This window comes from Anarrhichthys ocellatus, unplaced genomic scaffold (assembly GCF_004355925.1).
Source record: "Anarrhichthys ocellatus isolate YVR2014 unplaced genomic scaffold, GSC_Weel_1.0 scaffold6, whole genome shotgun sequence".
Lineage (NCBI taxonomy): Eukaryota > Metazoa > Chordata > Actinopteri > Perciformes > Anarhichadidae > Anarrhichthys > Anarrhichthys ocellatus.
Window position 1 is genome coordinate 9,455,520 of NW_022280036.1, and position 21,860 is coordinate 9,477,379.

The following is a 21,860-nucleotide window of genomic DNA, read 5'->3' on the forward strand; positions in this document are numbered from 1 at the left end:
CCATGAATATTTTTTATTCATTTGCTTAACAAAATATACAGCAGCCTAAAATACAGTGCTTCAGTGTGTAACATGAGGATCATCCTCGGTTCCTACTTCCTCTCAGTGTTTGAGATTCTCCTACAAGAGTGACATATCTGCAGCAGTAGAGACAAATGCTAATAATTTACAGACTTGAAAGGACAATTTATTGCAATTCAGTCACAAAGCAACAAAAGCAAAAACTGAAGCGAAGGACTCTGTGAGAACATGTCAACCATCGCGGATATTCCCAGAAGAAACCACTGAGGGTCCATTATTTGAAGCAGATGAACCAACTGGCCTCTCAGTTGGGCAGTCGCCATCTTGTTTCTTACATTTGAGTCCAAACAAACTGAAGAGTTTCATCAGCATCAGGTCCACAATCTCATCCTCTTCTGACGGCTGTAAGAACAGTGAGACATGTGCATAACTCAAAGAGCTCACTTCTTCTACAACATGTGTTCAATAAGCGTGGGTGAGTTACCTTGTGATGGATCTGCTCTTGACTGAATGCCACCAGAATGACAGAGATGAAGAGATTCAGCACCACAAAGGTCATGAACACAATGCAGGAGCCGATGAGGAAAGCTCCAAGGACTGGATTGTAATTCAGAACCTGGGGGATCAGGAGGAAGACATGCACTGAAGAAGGCTCAGCTGTCATAATCTGCTGTGGTTCATTTATAATAGCCTCATACTAACCTCGTCATAGTTAAAAATGCCAAGCTGCAGGCTGACCATGGTCTGAGCAGCATTCAGCAGAGTCCGATAGGAGTATAGCTTCCACCCATACATCAGGTTAGACTGAAAAGTAGAAAGTTAGTCTCTGTATTAACCACCTTTTGAATGAAACAAATGCAGTGACTCCAGCAGCATGCTGATGTTGAAGTGTGGGAAACTGCTCACAGCGATGGAGTAGGCCAGGAACATGATGGTCATGACCACCAGGAAGCCTGAGATATCAGTCCAGGCTCGCTGCAGCGTGGCTGTGATCATGTGCAGCTTAGGGTTCAGTCTCAGCAGGTGCCACAGTTTGACTGTAGCCAATAGCACCAGGAAGGCAATGAGATACCCCAGCACTGCATCGGCCTTGGCTGTCTCATGGAAACTGGCGAATCTGGAGTCAGAACATGAGTCTTGTTTTACAATCTATTGGAAAGGGTTTTCAATGGATTGAGGAAATAATAGTTGACCTAGTAATGCTTTCCTATTTATTGAGTTGAAATTAAATTCAAATAACAGATTGTCTGTGTACATAATTCATTTCAAAAAGTTAAAATGACCAATTCTCTCTGAGCATTTGTCAGACAATGCTAATTATATAGCATTGACTGACAAATACTATATACCACCAGACTATACCACTTACACGGCATATACTGTAAAAAATGTTTGCAAAAAACTCAAATATTTCTCTCACATATACTTTTATGGGTTGTGTTTCTCTTATTGCTTACTGGTCTTTGTTGTTCTGGTAGTACTCCATGTCCCGCTTCCCAAGTAAAGTCCTCTTGATGAAGACAGACAGCGCGCTCCAGCTGAGGAGGATAATTGCCAGCTCGAGCAGATTCAACTTGCTCTTGAAATAAGCCCATCTCTGCTGCTTCATCAGCTTTCCCTATCAGGAGGAGAGGCGTTTGCGTGAGGAGTAATCATTATTACCAGTGATGATTGTAGATTCGAGGTATAATGAATTAATACCTGGACAAACATGTAATAGATGATGAAGAGGAAGTAAATGGCTTCAGAGGCCATGACAAAGATGTGAAAGCCTCCGGTCGACTGGTAAAGACGCACATTCTGAAGCTCACTGCGGAACTGGAAAGCTCCTGGAGGAAACACAAGGCGACAGACAACATGCTTCTCAAAACAGTTAAAGTTTCTCTGCAGCTCCCACACAAGAGCTGGACACGGACTACTTACCTATGGCTGTGGTCTCCAGCATGAGAGTGATGATACAGAAGAGGTTGACGTTGGCATTGTACACAGTGAATTCTACAAAGACTGCTTGGGTGTACACATCAAACCAGGTGTTGTCATAAAGGTACTGAAGGGATCTACAAAGAGAACGACATGATACGATTTATAAATGTCGTCAAACAGCAAGTTCTGATGCAGAGGCCAACTGTGTGGCACAATTTTGTCATTGCTTTACTAATTTGAGGCTAATTACGAGTTAAAAGACAATGAAAATACTTTTATTAAATCTAAAGATGCAGTATTAAGGTATTGTACAAATGTGAATCTACAATGAATGTACGATAAAAGATGCTTTTGTCACCGCTCTATCATATAATGCTGCAAGAAAAGCTTTAATTCCCTAAAGGTAAAGTAACAGTGCATAGCATTTAAGGGGATCTATTGGCAGAAATTGAATATAATATTAATAAGTATGTTTTCTTTAGTGTATAATCACTTGTAAAACAGGAACCAATTTCAGTTTGAAACCTCACAGTTAGATGATGTCAAATCCTACGCACTGCACCTTTAAGGAGCTGGAACCTACAAATGTTTGACAATCATATTCTATCAATCAACTAATATATAAGTAGACTTTTCTTTTCACTTATCATCTGTTTTATCATGCCTACCTGCTGGAATTATGTAAATCTGGGCCTAAATCCACCACAAACCCTCCTCCTCTGTAGAGCTTCACGCTGCCCCAGATGGGGAAGGCCCTCAGTTGACGCTGGGACTGATACGTCCATGGGCTTTGAATGCTCAGCGAGGTGTTATCACCCTCAGAGCGGCTCCAGCCTGGCCCATAGGAGCTCATGTCTTCCAACTCCCACGAGTATGGAGCGTGACAGTCCTGCTCAGACTGCTGCATGGAGGGGGCCACGTGGCAGGAGTTTTGATGCACCCTCACCTGGCGAAGGCGAGCATTACCCACCAGCTTGGAGTTTCCATCTGTGATGAATCCTGGGACAGATTATCAGGTAACAAGAATAAACACATTTAAAGAAAAGAGCAGGAAAACGTTTTGCAGATGAAAAATCATTTTACGTGTCACACTCAGCCCAAATAAACAAATAAATAAAATCTTAGTCACAACTATCTCCATATTTTGAACCATGCAAGGCCTTTTTACACCGTTACAGGTTAATGACAGAAAAAGTTTGAACACATTTTATACTTTACTACATAAATATAGTGTTGCTATCATCGATCTTTGAATATATATTATAATCATCACAATTCTTAATATTTTATAGTCAGATTCAATTTTATTTATTTATTTATTTTGATTTAGGAACATCAGGGTACACAACAATATACAAATACAATGACTTTGACAATGCAAGGACCAGGTTACCATACAGCAACCGAAGCCAAAATAAACAAAAAGCTGATATTATCTATATATCTATCTACCAAATGATGACAGCTGAATAATCAGCATGTGTTTTCCATTTTGTTATCCATGTAGACAAACACTCATTTTCAAATATTAAAGGTGATTCATGCAGCCATGCAAATCAGTCGTGTGCGTCAGTTAATAACGTCCCGACATACTGACCTGGGTGCTCTCCAAACAGGTTGCTCAGCAGAGTTGTGTTTGCCCAGTTGAACATATCCTGAATACTCATACTGTCAGAGATCCCTCTGCTGAAGCTCTGCCGAATGTGTTGGGTCAGCAAGTAAGCGTTGGGGTCCCTCTGACCATACGCCACCAGGAGCAACATCCACATAAATCCCATGTAAGCTGCATTACAAGCAAACATATCCCATCAGCATCTGAAGACGTATTACATTGCTTCATATGTTGTATCACTGTGGTTCTCCTACCAAAGATCTCCTTTATTAGTCCGAAGACCTTCTGTTCTTTAATCATGGTGTTCCTTATCTTCTCGATGTCAGTGGGAGGTGGTGGCTGATAGAAACTGCATGTGCTATCTCTTCTTGCTGCCCGCACTGTATCAGGATCATCTGAGAAAGGGATGTTGTACCGATATGTTTTGTTTTTCCACACAAAACAATACAACAAAAATAGAAAAATCGTACCTGTGTTCCTCAGACTCTCATCCATCTGAGGCTCTCCGTACTCCTCTTGGTCAACTTTCTTCAGAACAAGTGCGAAGAAAGCCGCAAAGCCAAGAACCTGTGACAGAAGAACTTCAATACCAGGGCACTTCCTGATCAATGTATCATAAATACAGTCAGTACGCACTGAAGTACTGGGAGGGACATAGACAACCCAGAATGCCTTGCAAATGTTTATGAAGTAATTCATTGAATGGCATGATATTTGGTAATAAATACTCAAATTAAAAAAATTCAAATATTTTAAAACAACAAAAAAAACATTTGCAATGATATCCATGTTTGTTCTGACCATTTACTGTAACGTCACTCACCTTCAGCGGTTGAGTAATAAAGAGACTCTCAAAGAAGGAGACCACCATGGAGATGAGCCAGCTTATGGAGCGGTCTTTCCCGTACGTCAGCCCATACATCATAGTGAAGTACCCTGACACACCGCTGGTTGCGATCACCAGTATCCAACCAACAAACACAAACCACCACGGCAGCCCACCTTGACCGGCCTTCTTGGTGGTCTCTTCCTTGACGCTCTCTTCTGGACTGGGGCTGCGGTCCAGCTGCTCTCCCTCCAGGCTGGACGAGTGGAGGTGGTACTCCAGAAGACCCTTCATTCCCTGAACTTGCTGCATGGCTCGGTTGTAGCTGTCTGGGTTTGGAAAACGAGAAAGTCCCAACAAACCCAGCTCCTTCTCAACATGACGCAGCTGCTTGTACAGGTAACGGCTGTTGGTGCTCTTCTTCTGAACTTCATCTGATGTCTTCTCAGGGCTCCCCAACATGCTGTTTTCTGAAAATAAAAGAAGAAAATCAGGATTAGCTGGTCAAATGAATTATGCAAATATCAAGGTTAATTCTTATTTATTATAAAAAACATACTAAATGTAATACTCCGTCAACATATTGTTTTTCTTCCAGCAGGACTTTGCAGGTTATTGCATTATTTATTTGGTCTTTAGGTATGCAAATGAGACCACAGATAGGCCATAGTCATTCTAAAAAACAAAAAACAGTTTGGCCTAATTTAGACCACTGACAATGTCACCAATCACATCACCATCATCATATCGGTCTATCACAAGTCTGAGGGACTCAGGAGAGTTTGCTAGACAACTCTTTGATTTGTGTGTAAAAGAAAAGATACAGTTTGCCCTAACCCTTAATTCAATCTTTCAATGGATATTGAAGAAAATAATTATACTTGATCATTTTTATATCTGTATCACAGATAAACTGCATCAAGCCAGTCCGCTGAGGTAAACATTGCAGAAGAAAAATAAATCCTGAAGATAAAATACACTATATATCTTTAGATATTAATAGATTCACAATTTGTATGTATGTTATTTAAATATTTCCTTTGTAATAAATGGTCATTATATCAATTAATTGCTTTGCCTTTTTTCTTAATAAGTATGGTCCTCCAAATGGACCACCCATTAAAAATGTGAAACGCATGATATCCGAGCAGTATGAACTATTATACTGTACCGTGTTCTAGATTAACTGCATTTAAACTGAGAATCATAGAGGGATCCCTCTTGGAAGCGTCAGTGTAGAAGTCTCCAGCCGCACGGTTCTGCTGTCTGATGATGTCCTCCACCAGAGACAGCAGAGTGTTGATGTCCGCATGCTGACCAGGCCGGAGCTCCAGGTGAGGGAGCGGACTCTTCATGGCCTTTGAGAGTGACTGAGCAATTCTCTTTATGTCCTAACGGAGAAACCACATCAAGCCCTTTAGAGGTGTAGAACAGAGGAGTTATCACCTCCAAATTATAGATATGGATATCTGTAAACTCACCTTGATCACAGTGTCTGGTGTGATGTCTTTCAGCGCTTTCTGAGGGGAAGACGTTTGCGAGGGAGAAACTCTACCAGTCTTTCCTTGTTTAGATGTGTCCGTTTTGGCGCCCTTCTCTCGAGGCCGAGAGTTTCTGAAGATACTCACGATAAGGAGATTGATGGGAAACATGATGATTGAACTTTGAACTCCAATCACAACTTGTTGCCAGGTGAACTCGATGTGACCTGCAAAGTAAAGTATTACTTTAAATCCAGTTTAAATGTATGTGAATTAAGGTCATTTAGATAATCATCGATCCATTCAGCAGTGCTACTGTCACAGTTATACTTTCCTTGCCCCAGGTCATTGCCAGGAAAAACTTTCATAAGAAATATTTTTTGTTTTATGTTTTGTTACCTACCCAGATCCATGGTCTGCTCAGAAGGGTCAGTGGGGATGCCCCAAAACATGATGCTGGTCAGCATGGTGCAAAGCAGCAGGGAAAAACAGCAGGACACTCGCTGCACTCGTGTGAAAGTGCTGCAGGGAGGCCGACTAATGACAGAGAACCAGATGTGGCCATCTCTGAAATCCTTGGCTGTCTTCATGAAGAACAGGTTACTTGAAATAAGTATTGGGCGAAAGAAAGGAAATTTGGATTCAGGAGAAATAATAAATCACAGACTCAAGTCAGATTCCTTGGTAATGTGTTTTTACCAGATCCACGGCTGGTCCTACCTAAACCTCTTCAAGTCCATCTCTGTGGCTACTGGGAAGACCTTGTCAAGAGCACACTCTCCTACATCTACAGCCAGCCAGGAATTACACAGGAAGTGCCATTTCTGTCCTCTCTCCAGATCCTGCACCATTACTTTGTTGACGTACCTGCATGTAACATTCAATAATTATCTTGTGTGCTGATAGTAACTTCATGATTTAGTCCTCTTTGGTATCACAACGTTTTGCCCTCTTACCATGCAGGATGTGCTCCCGAGTTGTCGTGCCACAGCCTGATGCTCTGCAGATCTCCAAGGGAAAAGTGTGTGGTCAGCAGGAACATGTCCACCCCACCCCTCTCAAACACTGGCTTCTCAGTGTCCATCAGGTGGTGGGGCTCACTTTCTCCCTCTGTGCCCAGCAGGGTTATCGTCACCTAAAACCAAAAACGTCAATCAGGATGGACAGAGTTGTCAGCATCATACATGTGCAACAGAAGCAGCAAACAGGTTTTGTTTCTGTGAGTCCCCTCTAAGCTTTAACAGACATTAGTCACCTGGGAGGAGGTGGATGCACCATGCCGATGACCTGTGCTGATATTCAGCATGTAATGATACTCAGCCAAGGGGTCATTATCCTCCAACACTGTGATCTTGACCTACAAGTGAATGTGAAGACACGTTTCTTAGTTGGTAAATTCAATGACATCAGGTGAATGTCCCACAACTATGTATCAGACTTTCCAAATGGTGTGGCATTTCAAATCAACAATATAAAGTTGTGAAAGTCTGTACTGAAAATCACCTTGGCTGAGTCCTGGATGTCTTTTCTGCGTGCCCATACTACCACCAAGAGATACGCAGCAAAGATGGCCCCCACAAAACACACCACCACGGGATTGGTAGTGAACGTAGCAAAAAGTTCTGCAGTGCGTGACACATCAACCAAGTTCGGCATGACGAAGAAGGAGCTGCCAAAGAAAGTCAAGTGGTTACAGAGGCAGTGGGTGACCAGCGGCGTGGTGAGCGGACCGACCTGAAGAAAAAAAAAGAAAACCAGCCGGTCAGACGTCACAGCTCATTTTCAAAAGGTTTAATGCACAAAACATACAATGATGCAACCACTGTGGATGTGTGTGCTTTTTTTTTTACTTACCCTGCAGCCATCTTCACTCCAAGAAGACTCAGTTTCATTCCAGTATTTGCACTGGGCAGCGATGGAAATGACAGTGACAGTGGCATTCATGGATTTGACGCCCGGATCAACAATGGGCTTCATCACAAGGTAGTGCTCTCCAACTTCTCCTGATCTGTCTTTAGGACTCAGCACCCAGGTGTATTTTTCCTCTGTGTTAGAATTGCAGATATATTCATACAAACACACACACAAACGGACGCTAACACACACGCACACGGATCTGGATAATTATCTCATTGTGATAACCATGAATATAATTTAAATGTGAATTTCTGTCATATTAGGTACTCTAAAAGTAAGTCTGGTAATTGTAATTTTACCTCCTTTGACGTTCTCTAGAGGCATCTGAGTCTTGGCTACATAATTCTCATCATTTGGATAATCTTTACATCCCAGGAATAGCATGAAGGATATGTTTTCAGATGGCTCCATTTTCAGCACCAGTGTTACATCCGGCGAGGGAACGTAAATTATTAATGTGCTGAAATTGGCCAGGTCCAGGACCGTGCTGTTCTCTTGCCCAACATCGAGCCTTGGAAGGAGAATCTGAAAACCCAGAAAACACATTAGGCAGAACAATCCACCAATGTTGTCCAAAGTAAATAAACTATCTCTAAAACAAACGTTACCTCTATCTCGTCGGGTAAATTCTCTACAGAAATGACAGTGCCGTTCACTCTGGTGAGAGAGACGGATCCTACAGTTCCTGTGATGTTTTCCTCCTTCCAAGAATATGGGTTCTTCTCAAAACTCATCATCTAGAAGGAGGGGAACATACGTTGCCATATGTTGAAATCAAATTGTGCAAAACTGTGACACAGATTACTTTAAATGAAGCAGACCTAATCTGATATGGCCTTAACCTAGACTTTTTAGAGACATTACTGCTCAGTGTTTTTCTGTTGGGTTGCTTTTTTCCTGCTGAATGACTTATTTCCAAGAAATTTAGGAGCACATCTCTGGTAAACACAAGATTTAAAGTGGTGTTTTTGCATGATTCTTTCTGAAAAACCTCAGTTTTACAGATCAATCAGTCAATTAAATCAACTTAGTCAATTAGTTGACAAAGTTACTCAACTAAGAATTTCTTAGTTTGAAGACAGCCTTAATGATTTTAGATATTAATCATGTTTTGAGTTACGATGTTTCCATCTTTTATATTCTATTTATTGACCCAAGAGAGTGCAAAAATGTATGTTAATCAGGCAGATTTGTAACTGATCTAATTAAGAATGTCAATATTATGAGGAACTCATTTTTTAACTGGTCCAGGTATTGTGGATGTTTAAGATTAAGGAAAAGTATACCTTATAATGTCCAGATAAAAGCAGACTACACTACAACTAAACAAAAAAAGGTCATGATGGCAATCAATCTGGCTGTATCAGCATCTTCACTGGACACTACACACACTTACTCTGACATCAACTGGCTCCTCCGGAGAGACAATATGAGCAGGCAGTGCGGGAAAGGAAAATCTGGAGGAGCTGTTCTTCTGGACATTTATATCCTGCATTTGCATCTTTTCGGGAGAAACTCTGCAGGAAGCAGAATCAGAATTATCTTTGTAATTTCAGTAAATACTAGTTTGTTCTTAAGTACAAGCTCCAGCCAGTCTCAGTCATCTCTTACCTGTTGACATACACACTGATATGACCAGAATCAATGATGGCAGGGTCTCCATTCAGCTTTTTATTATTCAGCAAAGCACTTTGAACATTGCTTATCCCGGTAAGAAGAAAATCTGAGACTTTTTTCTGAGGAAAACACATGATATGATGTTTGGTGTCTGAAAAAACAGATATTTAGCAATATCAGTGATAGTTTTGTTCTTACATTTGACGAAACATTCAAAATATTACTGGCTGCTTCAACTATTGGTGTAGCTGCTTGCACAACTTCTCCGTCATCTCCATCTTCCTGATTAACACTGATAGTGTTGAGGGAGGAGCTGAGGTCTACCAACAAGGAACCCGCTTCTACCTGGAGAGGATATAATACAGAAACAGAAAAGATTACAGTTGATCTGTGTCCAACTTTGTATCCACATTTTATTGATATCATTTTCTAAACATAAAATTTCCTTCTCAGTTCAGGCTGAGGATGGCAGTTAAAGTGTTGGAATGCTACATCCTGAACAGTACATTTATTAATTTGTTGTTTTGTGACTGTAATTCAGACCGAAGTCTCCTCTTACAATGTATTAAAACAAAGTGCTGTTTGTACAGTATTGTCTTAAGTTTCCTGATGAAAACTAATCTACTGTACTTGAGCAGCAGGACTGAGCTCGTCTGGGCGCTGGGTGAGTCCGGCCACAGCTCTGGCCGTCACTTCCACTTCCTGAGTTGTGTTGCTGGGTGAGTCCAGCAGAACTGTGGTCATTTTGGTCAGCATTTGCTTTCTGAGCTGAAAGAGGAGGAATGGCTGATTACCACCATGATGCACTCCACTCGCCCACAATACAACAAATGTCCCAGCAATACATCACTACAGTTTCAACATCGACCACATTCTGTTACCTTCGTCCTTGCATCCTTCTGATCGTGGGCGTCCTCTGTATTCAGCATATCAGAAACTGAAGTAAATATTTGTCCGAGTGACTCACCAGAGAGAAGACCCTGCTGCTCTAACTGACTCACACTGTCCTCCACTGCAGATTGGAGAGCCTCCACGGATGTACTTGAGCTGCTTGGTCGTACCTTGAGGGACAGAAACAGTCACTCTGAATGATTCAAAGACTTTCAGATGGACAACCTGTTTCTTTAATGCTCCGTCTTGACACTGATCACCTTCACATTTCACATTACTTCCATCCGGTCGGAAATACAGGGCTCTAAAATGTAGAGTTGCTTCAGCAGAGGCTTTTGCCATCTGCAATAACAGCCTGAACAAACTGCCTCGTTGGCACTGTTATGATCTGGTTCTGTGTACTGGCTGTGAAAACAAATCTCCCACTGGGACAATAAATCAAAATCTTGTTTCCTCAAGATACATGATTACTGATAGATGACAAACCTGAGTGGAGACAGTAGTGTTGGCTTTCTCATATTCATTTTTCACAGTCACCACGACAGACAAACTGTAATTGTTGTTCTTATCTCCGAGAGGCAGGAAGACAGATTTCACCTCATTTGCATTACTGCAGCGCAGATGTTTTCCTTCAGGACAAAAGAGACAATTGAGTAAAACAGTTTTTCTGCATACATGTTACTAAATGGCCTAAGCATTGGCATTAATCACAGGAACTATTTTTTAGAGGAAAAGCCATTGTGATCAAACTCAATCTATATATTTTTTTATAAGTAGCTCAAAAATCCCCCCTAGACAGGTTTTATAATGTGAAAATGACTCTCCTTTTTCATGTGGTTTGACAGGGAAAGAGCTCAATTACCTAGTTAGAAAACCCCAAACTTACATCACCTCCCTCTTCCTTATTTTCGATATCTATGATTGTGCAAATCGCAACACAAGTGTGCATGTGTACTAGAAGTTTCAAGTTTCCACACCACACTTGTGTAAGTTTCATACTGGACCGATTGGCTTCTTGAGGTGACACAAAAGCATGGTTAAACAAAGCAAAGAGCAAAGAGCAACTTCCTCCTTCAGCAGATGTGAAAACACACTTCTAGTATCAAAATCTGCACATACTGATCATCACTCTACATGTAGAAGGGCAAACACCAAGTGAAGTAACAATAAGTAAAACTCATTTTTGAGTGGAGGGGGACTTTAAATCTCGGTCTCACCAATCAATTCAAAACGTTTCTTACTTTGGGATATGTGTCACATGCATACGGCAACTAAATTACACTAATTGACCTTAATCTGCCTTTTCCTCACTTCCTGACAGCATATTTATACTGCTCTTGATTCCTTCTCTTTCTGCCTTGTGACGGAGCTTCTTTTTTTAAAAAGTGAATTAAATCAAAAGGTAACAGTGCACATTCTCACCTGTGTCTGCTTTGAAGCAATAAAAACAGCCGGTAGAGCAGAAAGAGCTTGATTTGCAGGTGATGTCAAAAGCATCGAGAACTGTTCCTGACGGTGGAGAGATGCTACATGAGGGAGGCTGGTTGTCTGCAGGAGCCTCAGCAGCTGGTTCAGTTGGCTCAGGACCTGGTATTGGCAAAGTGTACTTGGCAAAACCTGATGTATTCTTGCCTGTAAAAAACGAAAAAACATACATTTTGTCAATCAATTTCTTTCAAAGCCAGAGGTTCGAAAAATATGTATATTAATATATGATGTCAGTTTAAGCAAAAAAAAGGTAATATGTAGTTGTGAACAAAGCACTAGGTTTCAAAAGAGGTTCAAAGGGGCCCACACCTCTATTCATACTAGTCTTTAAAGGAGCACTACGCTCACTTTCAAAATCCACACACGTTATTCCTATGGTCTACGAATATTAAAATATTAGTAGACATGACCAACTCCCTCTCAAATCCCCAAACTAGAGTGCTAAAACTCAAATTTGTGATGTCATCAAGTATAATGCTTGGAACTGCGCCATAGATGATGAATTGCATTAGAGGTTATAGATGACACTGAGAGTGCCCAGGGGACTGTTCTGGGTATATGGGAACATCATAGAAATAGAAGAGGAGTAGAAGGGACATTGAACTGTTTTCCGTGGTCATTTGACTAGTACAAAGGAAGCTCGCCGGGAAGAGAGCAATGTCCGTTCTACCCCTATTTTATTTCTATGAGGTACATTTTCTGTTACAGAACTGTGAACACTACGATAAAATGGGAGGAAATGATATTCGAACGAAAGTCAATTGTTGACCTTAGTCAAGTAAGCATTCACAATGTACCCATAAATCAGGTTTCTTCATATAAATATCTTGGTGTCCACATTGACAGCTCGCTCACATTGAAAACCTTTGTTCAAGGCTACAGCAGATGAGGTATTTTTTGAGAAGGCTTAGACTCTGATGATTTTAAAGAGTGTAATTCGATATGGCATACAAGTATATTATGGTAAACCGTCAGTACAGTACAGTCTAAGCTTGCGGCCATGAAGATCATAGGGAAATAGAACATCACTATCTTCAGCCCTTAAAGAAAACTCTGTGCTCAGGGAGGCACAGAAAATTCTGAACGACCCAACACATATTCTGAACACAGAATACCAGGTGTTGCCTTTAGGCAGATGGTTCAGAATGCCAATCTGCAGGCTCAATTGGTACAAAAATGTATTCATATGATTTTATTGCGGTCTAATATATTGTGACTTGATTATTCATTGTCTGTTGATCACACCTGGTTTTATTATTCGTAACTATTGTCGATAGTGTGCATTTAAGCATGTTTATGCAGAAGTGTATGTATGTTCTATGCGTGCATGTGGATTGTGATGCTGGCAAGTGCATCATGTGCTGCAGCGGCTTGGAGCCCAAGACAAATTTCCCTGTGGGACAATAAAGTTTATCTTATTTTATCTTAGAATAAAGCTAATTTGGGCATAAAAAGAAACATTTTGTGGGTCCACAGAACCATTCACCCAATTTTTGTCATTGGAGCAACTCCAGACTCTTAATTTAGGTGATGTTCCCATTTAATCTATCTCTAAAAAAAGCTGCATTGCTGAAAAGAACATTCTGACTATGGGATGAAAACGCACCATAAGCAATCACACTGATGTTGTGCAATATGTCCCTTGAAACTTTCAGACGTTGGCTATGTACAACATATTCAGTGTTGCCATCCTGCCTTTCAATTAGTGGCCTCCTTCCTGCTTTGGAGTAACATTTTTTAAGGTCATCCTGGGAAAAGAAAATCAGTTAATAATTGACACATTAATCACTTACGCCACTGTTACAAATCAATTCAAGTTGCTGTTCCAGTCTTACCGCCAAAGGTTTGGGGTCCTCAATATACCAAACTACATCTGGGCAAGTTGTCGCACAGCTCAGTCTGAGCTTTACATGGTCGTTGACATTTATCGAAGCACAGTCATCACAACTGCAAGAATAAAAGTAGGTAATTGTAATTTTCAGTATTTATAAAACCTGTGGAATAGTTATATTGAGCATATTTGAGCATTTATTGTAAATTATCTCCATTTACCTGATGGTGACATCTGTGAATTCTTTTGGTGCAACAGTTATGCACTTTGAAGCTGAAGCAAAGTCAACCCATTTCCTAAACCAGGTTGTTCTCTTCACAGTTAAAGTGTATTTGAAAATATCGAAGGGATTTGGAAGGCAATCTTTTTCAATAACATGAGTTTCACCCTTTGTTTTGTTTCCGCATTTGCAGTTTCCTTCTGTGTGGAAAGAACATCATAGCATTACAACAATAAAGAGATTACAGAGACAAATATCACAAATCTGTCACTATATTTACAGGGGACAGACAAAATAACAAGAACACGCAACCCAGTAGAACATCAGCACTAGATACAATCTCAGAAACTACCATGCAATTGAAAATTGAAGCAATACCTGTGAGTGCGTGTCCCAGTTATGATCAGGGTTTTTGGATGTTCTGTGTCTGTAGGTAACATGTTAACATCATATCCTGTCTGCAGAAATCTGGACAAGCACTTACCGTATCTAGGTTTTGAGAAACCAGAATATGCTATTTGGAGTGTGCTAACAGAAGCCAGAATAGTGAAGACATTAGATATTTGGCAGGTTTCTGATCAGTGTGATCATTGTAAGAATGAATGGATGTTTTACTCAGAAATGAGACTGAAGGTCTGACACCAGTAATGCTGAAATGAAAGTGAAAGTTGGAAAATGGGTACATTTCATTGGTCCTCTTATCATCCACATTACTGGTGATCATATGACGAAATCAAATCCAGCAGTGTCTGTCCACACAGCCAGAGAACAAACAGGGAGTGTCCGCAAAGACACATACAAATTAAATGAAACCTGTTAATCATGTCTAATCATGTTTGGTGTGAAATCCACATCCTGAAAATTATCACAATCAGGATAAGACTAAGGCCTAATAATAAAAACAGGGCTTATAATGTCTATGAAAATGTTCTCACTGTTACAAACACTGAGCATTTAAAGCTTCACTGTTGTTAAGGTGTTACTGTTTTGGATTGTCTGTGTTCTTCTAATTGTGTTCACCCCCCGTAATTACTTCAATTATGATTTTAACTGTTAGAGACTCATTTAAAATGATCAGTAGTCAAGTCATTGTGGTACTTACTACATTCCCATTCAAATGCGAGTCCTTTGCTGGGCAATGATTCAGTTCCAGTTACACTCAGTGTGACACTCTGAGTGTGGTCAACCAATGTGTCCGGTGAAGCAGTTATTTTCAAATTGTCCATACTCACACCACCTGTCTGTAGATGAAACCAAAGTAATTGTGCTTTAACAGAAACAAGCAAACACCTCAACATATGCACAGATCATAATTGTTTGATACTAATCTTCAACATACTGTGTTTTCATGTTTATCTGGTGAAAGGTCTGAGTGATTCTGGCAAGCTCGAAGTATGTTCTCTAAGTCCACGTCCACATCGGAGTCAGAGAGGGCATTCACAGCTCGTAGCGTCACCTTCAACGGCCCTTTACCAAAAGAGTTTAACAGCATTGAACGCATGTATTACACACTATGGGTGATTATTTTCATTTAATTACAGCACAGCTTAAGCCGTAAGTACCTTCAAGTGGGCTGGAGAATGTATAAGCTTGTAAGCTGCCATTGAGCATGTCTCTATTCTCGGAGAGTGCGTCACTGGCTCCAGTCAGAGTAAAGAGCAGCTCCACAGGGGCTCCCCGCTCCAGCGAAACACCAATAGTGATATCAGTAGAGTCTGGACACACGCCTTCCTCTGCTATCACCGAGGCCTGCAGGCCTTCAATGGGCTCCAGCAGACACAGCTTCAGATCAGTAGACACTGTGTGGGCTGTGACCCTGTTAGAGGCGGCTAGAGTCAGGTTGTGGCAGCCGTGACCAAGCTTCTCCGCCACACTTTCACTCAGTGTAATGTTGTGGGGTGTGATCCCATTCTCCACTGACAAGTTTGCAACCGAATGGCCTTCATGCTGAATTGTGTAGGAAACATTTGTACCTATTTATGAAAAAAATATGGAATTAATCTTTATTTTGAAATTTATTGGAAGCATTTAATCCCTACAGTCTTAGACTGACTCACCTGCCTCTACCATGACCTGGATCTGAACAGGTCTACCATGAAGCACATTGCATTTAGTGCCACCTGTTGACATATTCCTGCTATAGCACGTAATGACACCAAACTCTCCAACAGGCTCCTGAATGGTTATGGGTTTCTGAGCTGTGACATGCCAGTCACTGGTAGTGCACTCCACTGCAACCATGAAAACACCGGGACGGGTGAATTTGTGCATCACAGTGCTCTGAATCCTGTGAGACAGGTAAAGTGAAGCTTAAATACAGTTACATAAATAGTGAATGAATAAGAACCTGACTGTCTGGTTGAATGCAAAGTCAAGTCTTACTCACTCTTCTGGGTTGTATGGATCAATAGTGTGGCCATCTCCAGCATTCAGTGTGCATGTGAGGTTCCCCTGAAAAGGATTAAGGAGCCACTTCACAGTGATGGTGATATTATCAAAGACGGCCGCCAGCTTGCTCATCAACAAGTGGAGTCCTGAGAGGAAATGTTGCTTCAGAGAGGTTTGTTCAAACAAGAACATGAGCAAGAACATTTCATCACTAGCATAATGCATCCTGGAGTTAACGTTGTTACATTATATACATAACAGTTCATCTAAGTTCACTCTGCTAGTCACACCAGCGATTTAATCATGTAATACAGTTAAAAGTCAACGGGCAGGTTTAGCTGGAGGGGCTATAGTTCTGTGGGTAATGTAAAGTTTAAGGACAAGAAATGTGGTTCAGCCATTGAAAGAGGAACGCAGGACATACAGAACCTAGTCGGAGGGTGACGACATCGGCCACTATTATGGCTAAACCCAAACTAGCTGTGAACTACACATACCGTGTATAGCTGTAAGGCAGTAAAATAAAATAAAAATATATATATTTGTAGTTAGTATGGCGAAAAGTTATAGTCCAACCTGATTCCACTCATAATGACTGAGCATATTATTTTAGAGGGATAAAGTCTATGTATAGTAGAAGTAAAATCTGACCATGTTTGCAGGTGTACTCTATAGACAGGTAACTTCCCAGGACAGGACATGGTTCCCCAAAAGAGCTCAAATCCATTGGAGCTTGGCAAGCCTGCAGACTGTGGCAATGGGCTGAAACAACACATAAATCAAGTAAATGACAATCGGATTGGATTATTTTCAAGATCATTGATCAAGAGGCCTTGACAATATTGTTGTAGAAGGTTTGTTTGTAAAAATTGTAAAAAGCATTACAATGTTCAATTTGCATCCTATTGAATTTAAATAATCTTGCTCATGTTTCTTTAACCCTCTAATGAGAGGGTTTAAGAGGTGTATTAACCATAAGGAAGAACATAAACGATTTGCTTAGTAATTACACAAACTCCTCCAGCATAACTAATCCCAGACTGATATGAATGAATGTGAATGAATATTTACCCTAAAGCCCACCTATTCAGCTCTAAGGAGGGGATTTGCCTAATGTCTTTTCTGGAAGTGTAATCCATTTGTCTGTCCTGATATTTTTTGTGTTTGACACAAAGCATAAAACTAATATGTATTTTGTGGTGATTTTAGTATCTGGGCGTTTTGATAAAGCGGCTTTAACAAAGCCAAATATGTTCCTATAGCTTTTACTGTAACTACAAATATTCCTTTAAACAAAATGTTCCATTATTCAAAGTTCCAGCTAGTAAGTTGAGTAAATATCTTGTCATGTAAATGGGGAGTAACCTGATCTATTATACATGTATATACTACCTGTAAAATAATACCTGTTAGAGAATCCATCACATCTGTCCAGCTGCACTCCTCCTGGGAGGATGTGGGTGAGGCTGTAAGTTTGGATCTGCAGTAGTGCATATTCTTTCGACCATAGAAGCTGTCATCTATCACTATAACTTGACCAGAACCACATTGCAATGTTGCATTTTGGCCATCACATGCGATAGATCTTCCAGAATCTGACAAAAATAATCAAGAATTACATAAGGGGAGCAAACAAAACATAATTTGAATGCTGTTTGGTGATTTATTTACGAGTACATACCAAACTGGCAAATAGAGTTGAGTTCCTGGCTGCAGTTCCCTGCTGCTTCCCACTGGAAGCCTGAATGTCTCAGGATATGTCCGCAGGCTGCTTGTGCATCTGGCATGTTCAACCAGTTACTATAGCTGACATAAGAGCCTTCCAGCCATGCAAGGGAACCTGCGAAAGGACAAAAACAGATACAACATTTATTTACATCAAACTCCTATTTTGGATTCTGCTATTTAAGCCACAGATGTTAGGACATGGTCATTTTCCTTATCTTGTCTTTCTGTTAAGATGCAATATAGCGATAATAAAACAACAAAGCAATAGATTGAGCTGGTGACAGGGTGAATGAATGATTAAGACTCGTTCTCTGTGGAGGGACACAAAGACACATTTGTAAATCAGACCACTTGACAGCAAGCCTATTGAAAAGTTCAAATGAATGAGGAATATCTCTAAGAACACCTGCTGCTTGAGGGAGATATCCAAATGTGTCTTCTAACAAATGTCAGTCAACAAACATGTGACAGATCTATACAATGGACATGCAAGCTGCCCAACGAGATAACAGCTGCGGTGATAATCTTTATTTCTGACATTATTGGCTATAACCACTGATCACAGATACATACAGTTTTAAAATGATAGTTACTGAAATAGGTTTCAGAGAAATTGACCGACTTTTACAAATAATCTTTATCACTTGTGACTCCAAAACATGTAAACTCACTACAAATCTATATCAAGCCATTAGAAGTCATGCAGTGTCTACAGTTGTTCCCCACCCACATGCCCTCTCACCTTTGGTGGCAGCAGAGTCGAGTGTGAGGTTTGGAGCTGCAGGTGCCAGCCCGAGCCACCAGTCCTTCTCCGGGTCCAGGTGCTTCTGGAGGAACTGCTGCGTTTCATCATTCAGGATGAAGGCTAGGTGTCCTCCACCTCGCTCACACCACCGCTGGGCACTGAGGAAGGATCGCTGTATACCCACAAACTCGTAGCAAGAGCCGTCAAAACCCTCCTGGTATTCTGGGCAGGATAGAGCTTCTGCATCCTCCTGAGCAGAACAAGTGAGGAAGAGAACCATCAAAGTCAGTGTGGGGAACATGGTGCTTTCCATCTCTGCATCTGTACACTGTTCAGACTCTCTGGTAACATCGTGTCTTTAAAGGGCATTGACGTCAGTTATTCTGACACTAGACAGGACTTTAGAATGATTTCTGACATGATCGCTTCCTTGATGACTGTCCAGCTTTGTATTGCGCCCATAATTCTTGTGTACAAACAAAGCTCAGGCCTGTAGTGAAAAGGGACCAAGGCCCACTGTCAACAGTCACTGATTACTCTTCTGCCTCGATTAATGTAGGGCTCCACAACCTGCAGATTGAGATAAGCTTCTCATTCAGACCTGTTCCGACCATGTAAATGTCAACCTGAACTTTAATAGGAGCTGGAGGGTTCAACTGTCTCTGCTGTTGTTCAGACTGATTTGTAAGGTTGAACTAAAAGGTGTTAGCATTTACTTTTTATACGGGGTTAACTTATATTAGGTTCAAATGTTATTACTATGATGAATTCCACTGTATGGAGAGATCAGCCGACATTTGAATGGCAGACAGAAAAAGGCCACCTGTCACAAATTACAAAATTACGACTGCATGTCATGTAGTTATGCAGGGTTCTGGTCAGGCCATTTTTATTTTTACAGAATACATTTTGACATGTAATAGCAGGAAAAGCACAGGTGTAAATAATAAAATCATGATGGCTGAATTCACTTCAGCTGCTTCAGTTTCAGGGTCCAGGTATTGTACATGCTCGCTCACTGCCGTGGCTTACTGGGACACATAAATAGAGCAGAGCCATCATTCATGTTATTATCCACCTGTGTTTTATCTGCTGTGACGAGTTTAAAATGTCCGCAGTGAAAAAGATAGCTCTATTAGCTTATAGTCTGGTCAATTTGTATTTTGTCAATTTGTATACTTTGCATATCAATGTTTTGTGTATTTTGTCTTCTCTTCTGTAGCTGACTAGCAGCCAGTCTGGGCTCAAACATTTTACATAAAGAAGAAATATTAACAGGAGCAAATGACAGCGTGCACATTAGGGATACATAATTCACAGTAACAGCTTTTAGACTTTTTAGACTTGAAAAGTAGAGTTTATAAAAATCAAACACATCATTCTGCGATTAGAAATGCTATGATTAACATTTTATCTCACTAAAAGAATCCTTCAATCAAATCAATCAATCCGTTGATTTGTATTTTCTCTCCTTAGTGGCTATATTACACGTGTAATTTATTTATTTATATGCTGTTTTTATTTTTGATCGTTTTGGGGGGAAAGCGCAACTCACCAAGTACCCGGATGTGTGACGTTATAAACGTGAGACGACGCTCTCTGAGAACATGACTTGTGGAACAACACAACCTGTGCGGCTTTTATATATGTCCCGGCATTGAACTGACTGAACATTTCCACAATGTTGGCTTGTAAACGGATCTTAACCGGCACTATGATCTCTGCTCTCCGGGTTCATCGCAGTAGTAAAGTAAATACGCGTTTTAACAGTCCTGGCTCGCGCTGCAGTGCACAGGGTCGATCTGTTATGCTAACAGCAGTTTGCTAAACTTTATCCTCGTTTCTGCCTTCCTCAGGTTGCTGTGTGTGGCCATGTGCAGAGGTGGCTGTCCTCACAAACGGACGGAGAGACCCGCATCGCAAACGTGCTGAAGGAGAAGTTCCCGTTAGCCGCGTCGCTCAAAGTTGTGGATATATCAGGTAAACACAGATCTACCAGGTGACTGGTTGCACCGTACTCCAAATATTCAAATATAGACCTCATCGTAATTATTATGTAGATCTGTTGTTGTTGTGTAGAAACTAGGTGGTGCCAACATGCTGTACACTGATCCTGTGCTGTGTTTAGGTGGTTGTGGAGCCATGTATGAGATCCATATAGAGTCCAATGAGTTCAAAGGAAAAAGGACCATCCAACAACACCAATTAGTTAATCAGGTAGGTAACAACAATAACAATCTGCCCAGCATATTACCTGTAGCAGTATAAACTGACTAAGCTTTGTGTGACATGTTTTATTGTCTTTCCACATCTCTCTGTCATCATGCTTGCAAGGTTTTTAAGATTATCCCCTTAACTTTGGTGGGCATTGTACACTTGAAGATGTTTATACCTGTACTAGTTGAATGTTATTCACTAGTTGTTGTGTTTTGTCCTCCACAGGCGCTCAAGGAGGAGATTCAAGGAATGCACGGACTGCGAATATTCACTGATGTTCCAAAACATTAGAGAAAGTCCTTCCACTGCTGACCCACAACTTTCTCCTTTGTTCAACCTGTCTATCGTGAATGTAGAGTTTTAAAGAGTGTAGTTGTTAATGTGTCAGTGGCAGAAAAGCAGAGGGACATTGTCTCATTGTCTCTGGCAGTTACACATTAACAGTGGGAAATGTAAAATAAATGTATGGCTACACTAGTGAGATATCATCTACTCTGTGATGGTACATAAAACGGGTGAAGGCTACAATACGCACAAAATGACTTGGGGAAAATGCTTTTAAAAAGTCAAGTTATGTAGGTTTTTGACCAATTTGGGGTTTTCTCAGGGTTGATAATACTAGTCTAATAAATAGCAGCCGAGGAAGTAGTCAATACAATCTTCCTAAATGTTGGAGAATTACTACACACTCTTGTCTGTGGAGCATTATTTTTCACTGTGATCACAATTTATCTGTTACTGTTCAATGAAAGTTGATTGATTTTTAAATCAATTACTAACTATTGGATTATACATGGACCTCGTATTCATGCTACCTATGCATTGATAATGCTTATTGCAATAAAAAGCAGGAGCTTTCCTCCACACACAACTTGTTTGACTTTGGAGGCATTTGTGACAAAAAAAACACACTTAATAATCAAGTTTCAAAAGGACATATAGTTAAATTAATTTA

The 21,860-nt window shown here is 40.7% G+C and overlaps 2 protein-coding genes across 2 annotated transcripts; one reads left to right on the forward strand and one right to left on the reverse strand.

Moving 5' to 3' along the window:
- Positions 1-22: 22 nt before the first annotated feature.
- On the reverse strand, positions 23-18,974 carry LOC116383248 (polycystic kidney disease protein 1-like 2). The gene is made up of 41 exons (XM_031846949.1): positions 18,686-18,974; positions 17,897-18,055; positions 17,622-17,810; positions 16,867-16,977; positions 16,214-16,361; positions 15,885-16,114; positions 15,390-15,800; positions 15,167-15,294; positions 14,930-15,068; positions 13,829-14,027; positions 13,612-13,723; positions 13,383-13,524; positions 11,711-11,920; positions 10,775-10,917; positions 10,279-10,458; positions 10,028-10,165; positions 9,596-9,742; positions 9,392-9,516; positions 9,177-9,297; positions 8,389-8,517; positions 8,080-8,305; positions 7,718-7,908; positions 7,367-7,597; positions 7,119-7,220; positions 6,820-6,998; positions 6,584-6,730; positions 6,267-6,466; positions 5,864-6,090; positions 5,554-5,773; positions 4,380-4,852; positions 4,027-4,123; positions 3,811-3,951; positions 3,542-3,727; positions 2,613-2,943; positions 1,945-2,078; positions 1,723-1,850; positions 1,479-1,639; positions 928-1,138; positions 724-825; positions 506-637; positions 23-423 (listed from the first exon to the last, which is right to left on the reverse strand). Exons 1-41 carry the CDS (start codon positions 18,966-18,968, stop codon positions 253-255), a joined length of 7,434 nt encoding a protein of 2,477 aa, XP_031702809.1. The 5' UTR covers positions 18,969-18,974; the 3' UTR covers positions 23-252.
- A 1,308-nt stretch (positions 18,975-20,282) lies between these two features.
- On the forward strand, positions 20,283-21,772 carry bola3 (bolA family member 3). Its single transcript, XM_031846690.1, has 4 exons — positions 20,283-20,438; positions 20,545-20,668; positions 20,817-20,905; positions 21,131-21,772. The coding sequence occupies exons 1-4, from the start codon at positions 20,370-20,372 to the stop codon at positions 21,194-21,196; spliced, it is 348 nt and encodes a 115-aa protein (XP_031702550.1). The 5' UTR covers positions 20,283-20,369; the 3' UTR covers positions 21,197-21,772.
- Positions 21,773-21,860: the final 88 nt, after the last annotated feature.

What these genes read in the sequence shown, in the direction of transcription:
- LOC116383248 (XM_031846949.1), bottom strand. Translation starts at nt 18,968, where the DNA reads ATGGTTCTCTTCCTCACTTGTTCTGCTCAGGAGGATGCAGAAGCTCTA. An exon ending in AGCTCAGTCCTGCTGCTCAA is followed by an intron (nt 9,743 to 10,027) that starts GTACAGTAGATT and finishes TATCCTCTCCAG; the next exon opens with GTAGAAGCGGGTTCCTTGTT. An exon ending in AGGAGCCAGTTGATGTCAGA is followed by an intron (nt 8,518 to 9,176) that starts GTAAGTGTGTGT and finishes CCCTCCTTCTAG; the next exon opens with ATGATGAGTTTTGAGAAGAA.
- bola3 (XM_031846690.1), top strand. Translation starts at nt 20,370, where the DNA reads ATGTTGGCTTGTAAACGGATCTTAACCGGCACTATGATCTCTGCTCTC. An exon ending in GGGTTCATCGCAGTAGTAAA is followed by an intron (nt 20,439 to 20,544) that starts GTAAATACGCGT and finishes TGCCTTCCTCAG; the next exon opens with GTTGCTGTGTGTGGCCATGT. An exon ending in AACACCAATTAGTTAATCAG is followed by an intron (nt 20,906 to 21,130) that starts GTAGGTAACAAC and finishes TGTCCTCCACAG; the next exon opens with GCGCTCAAGGAGGAGATTCA.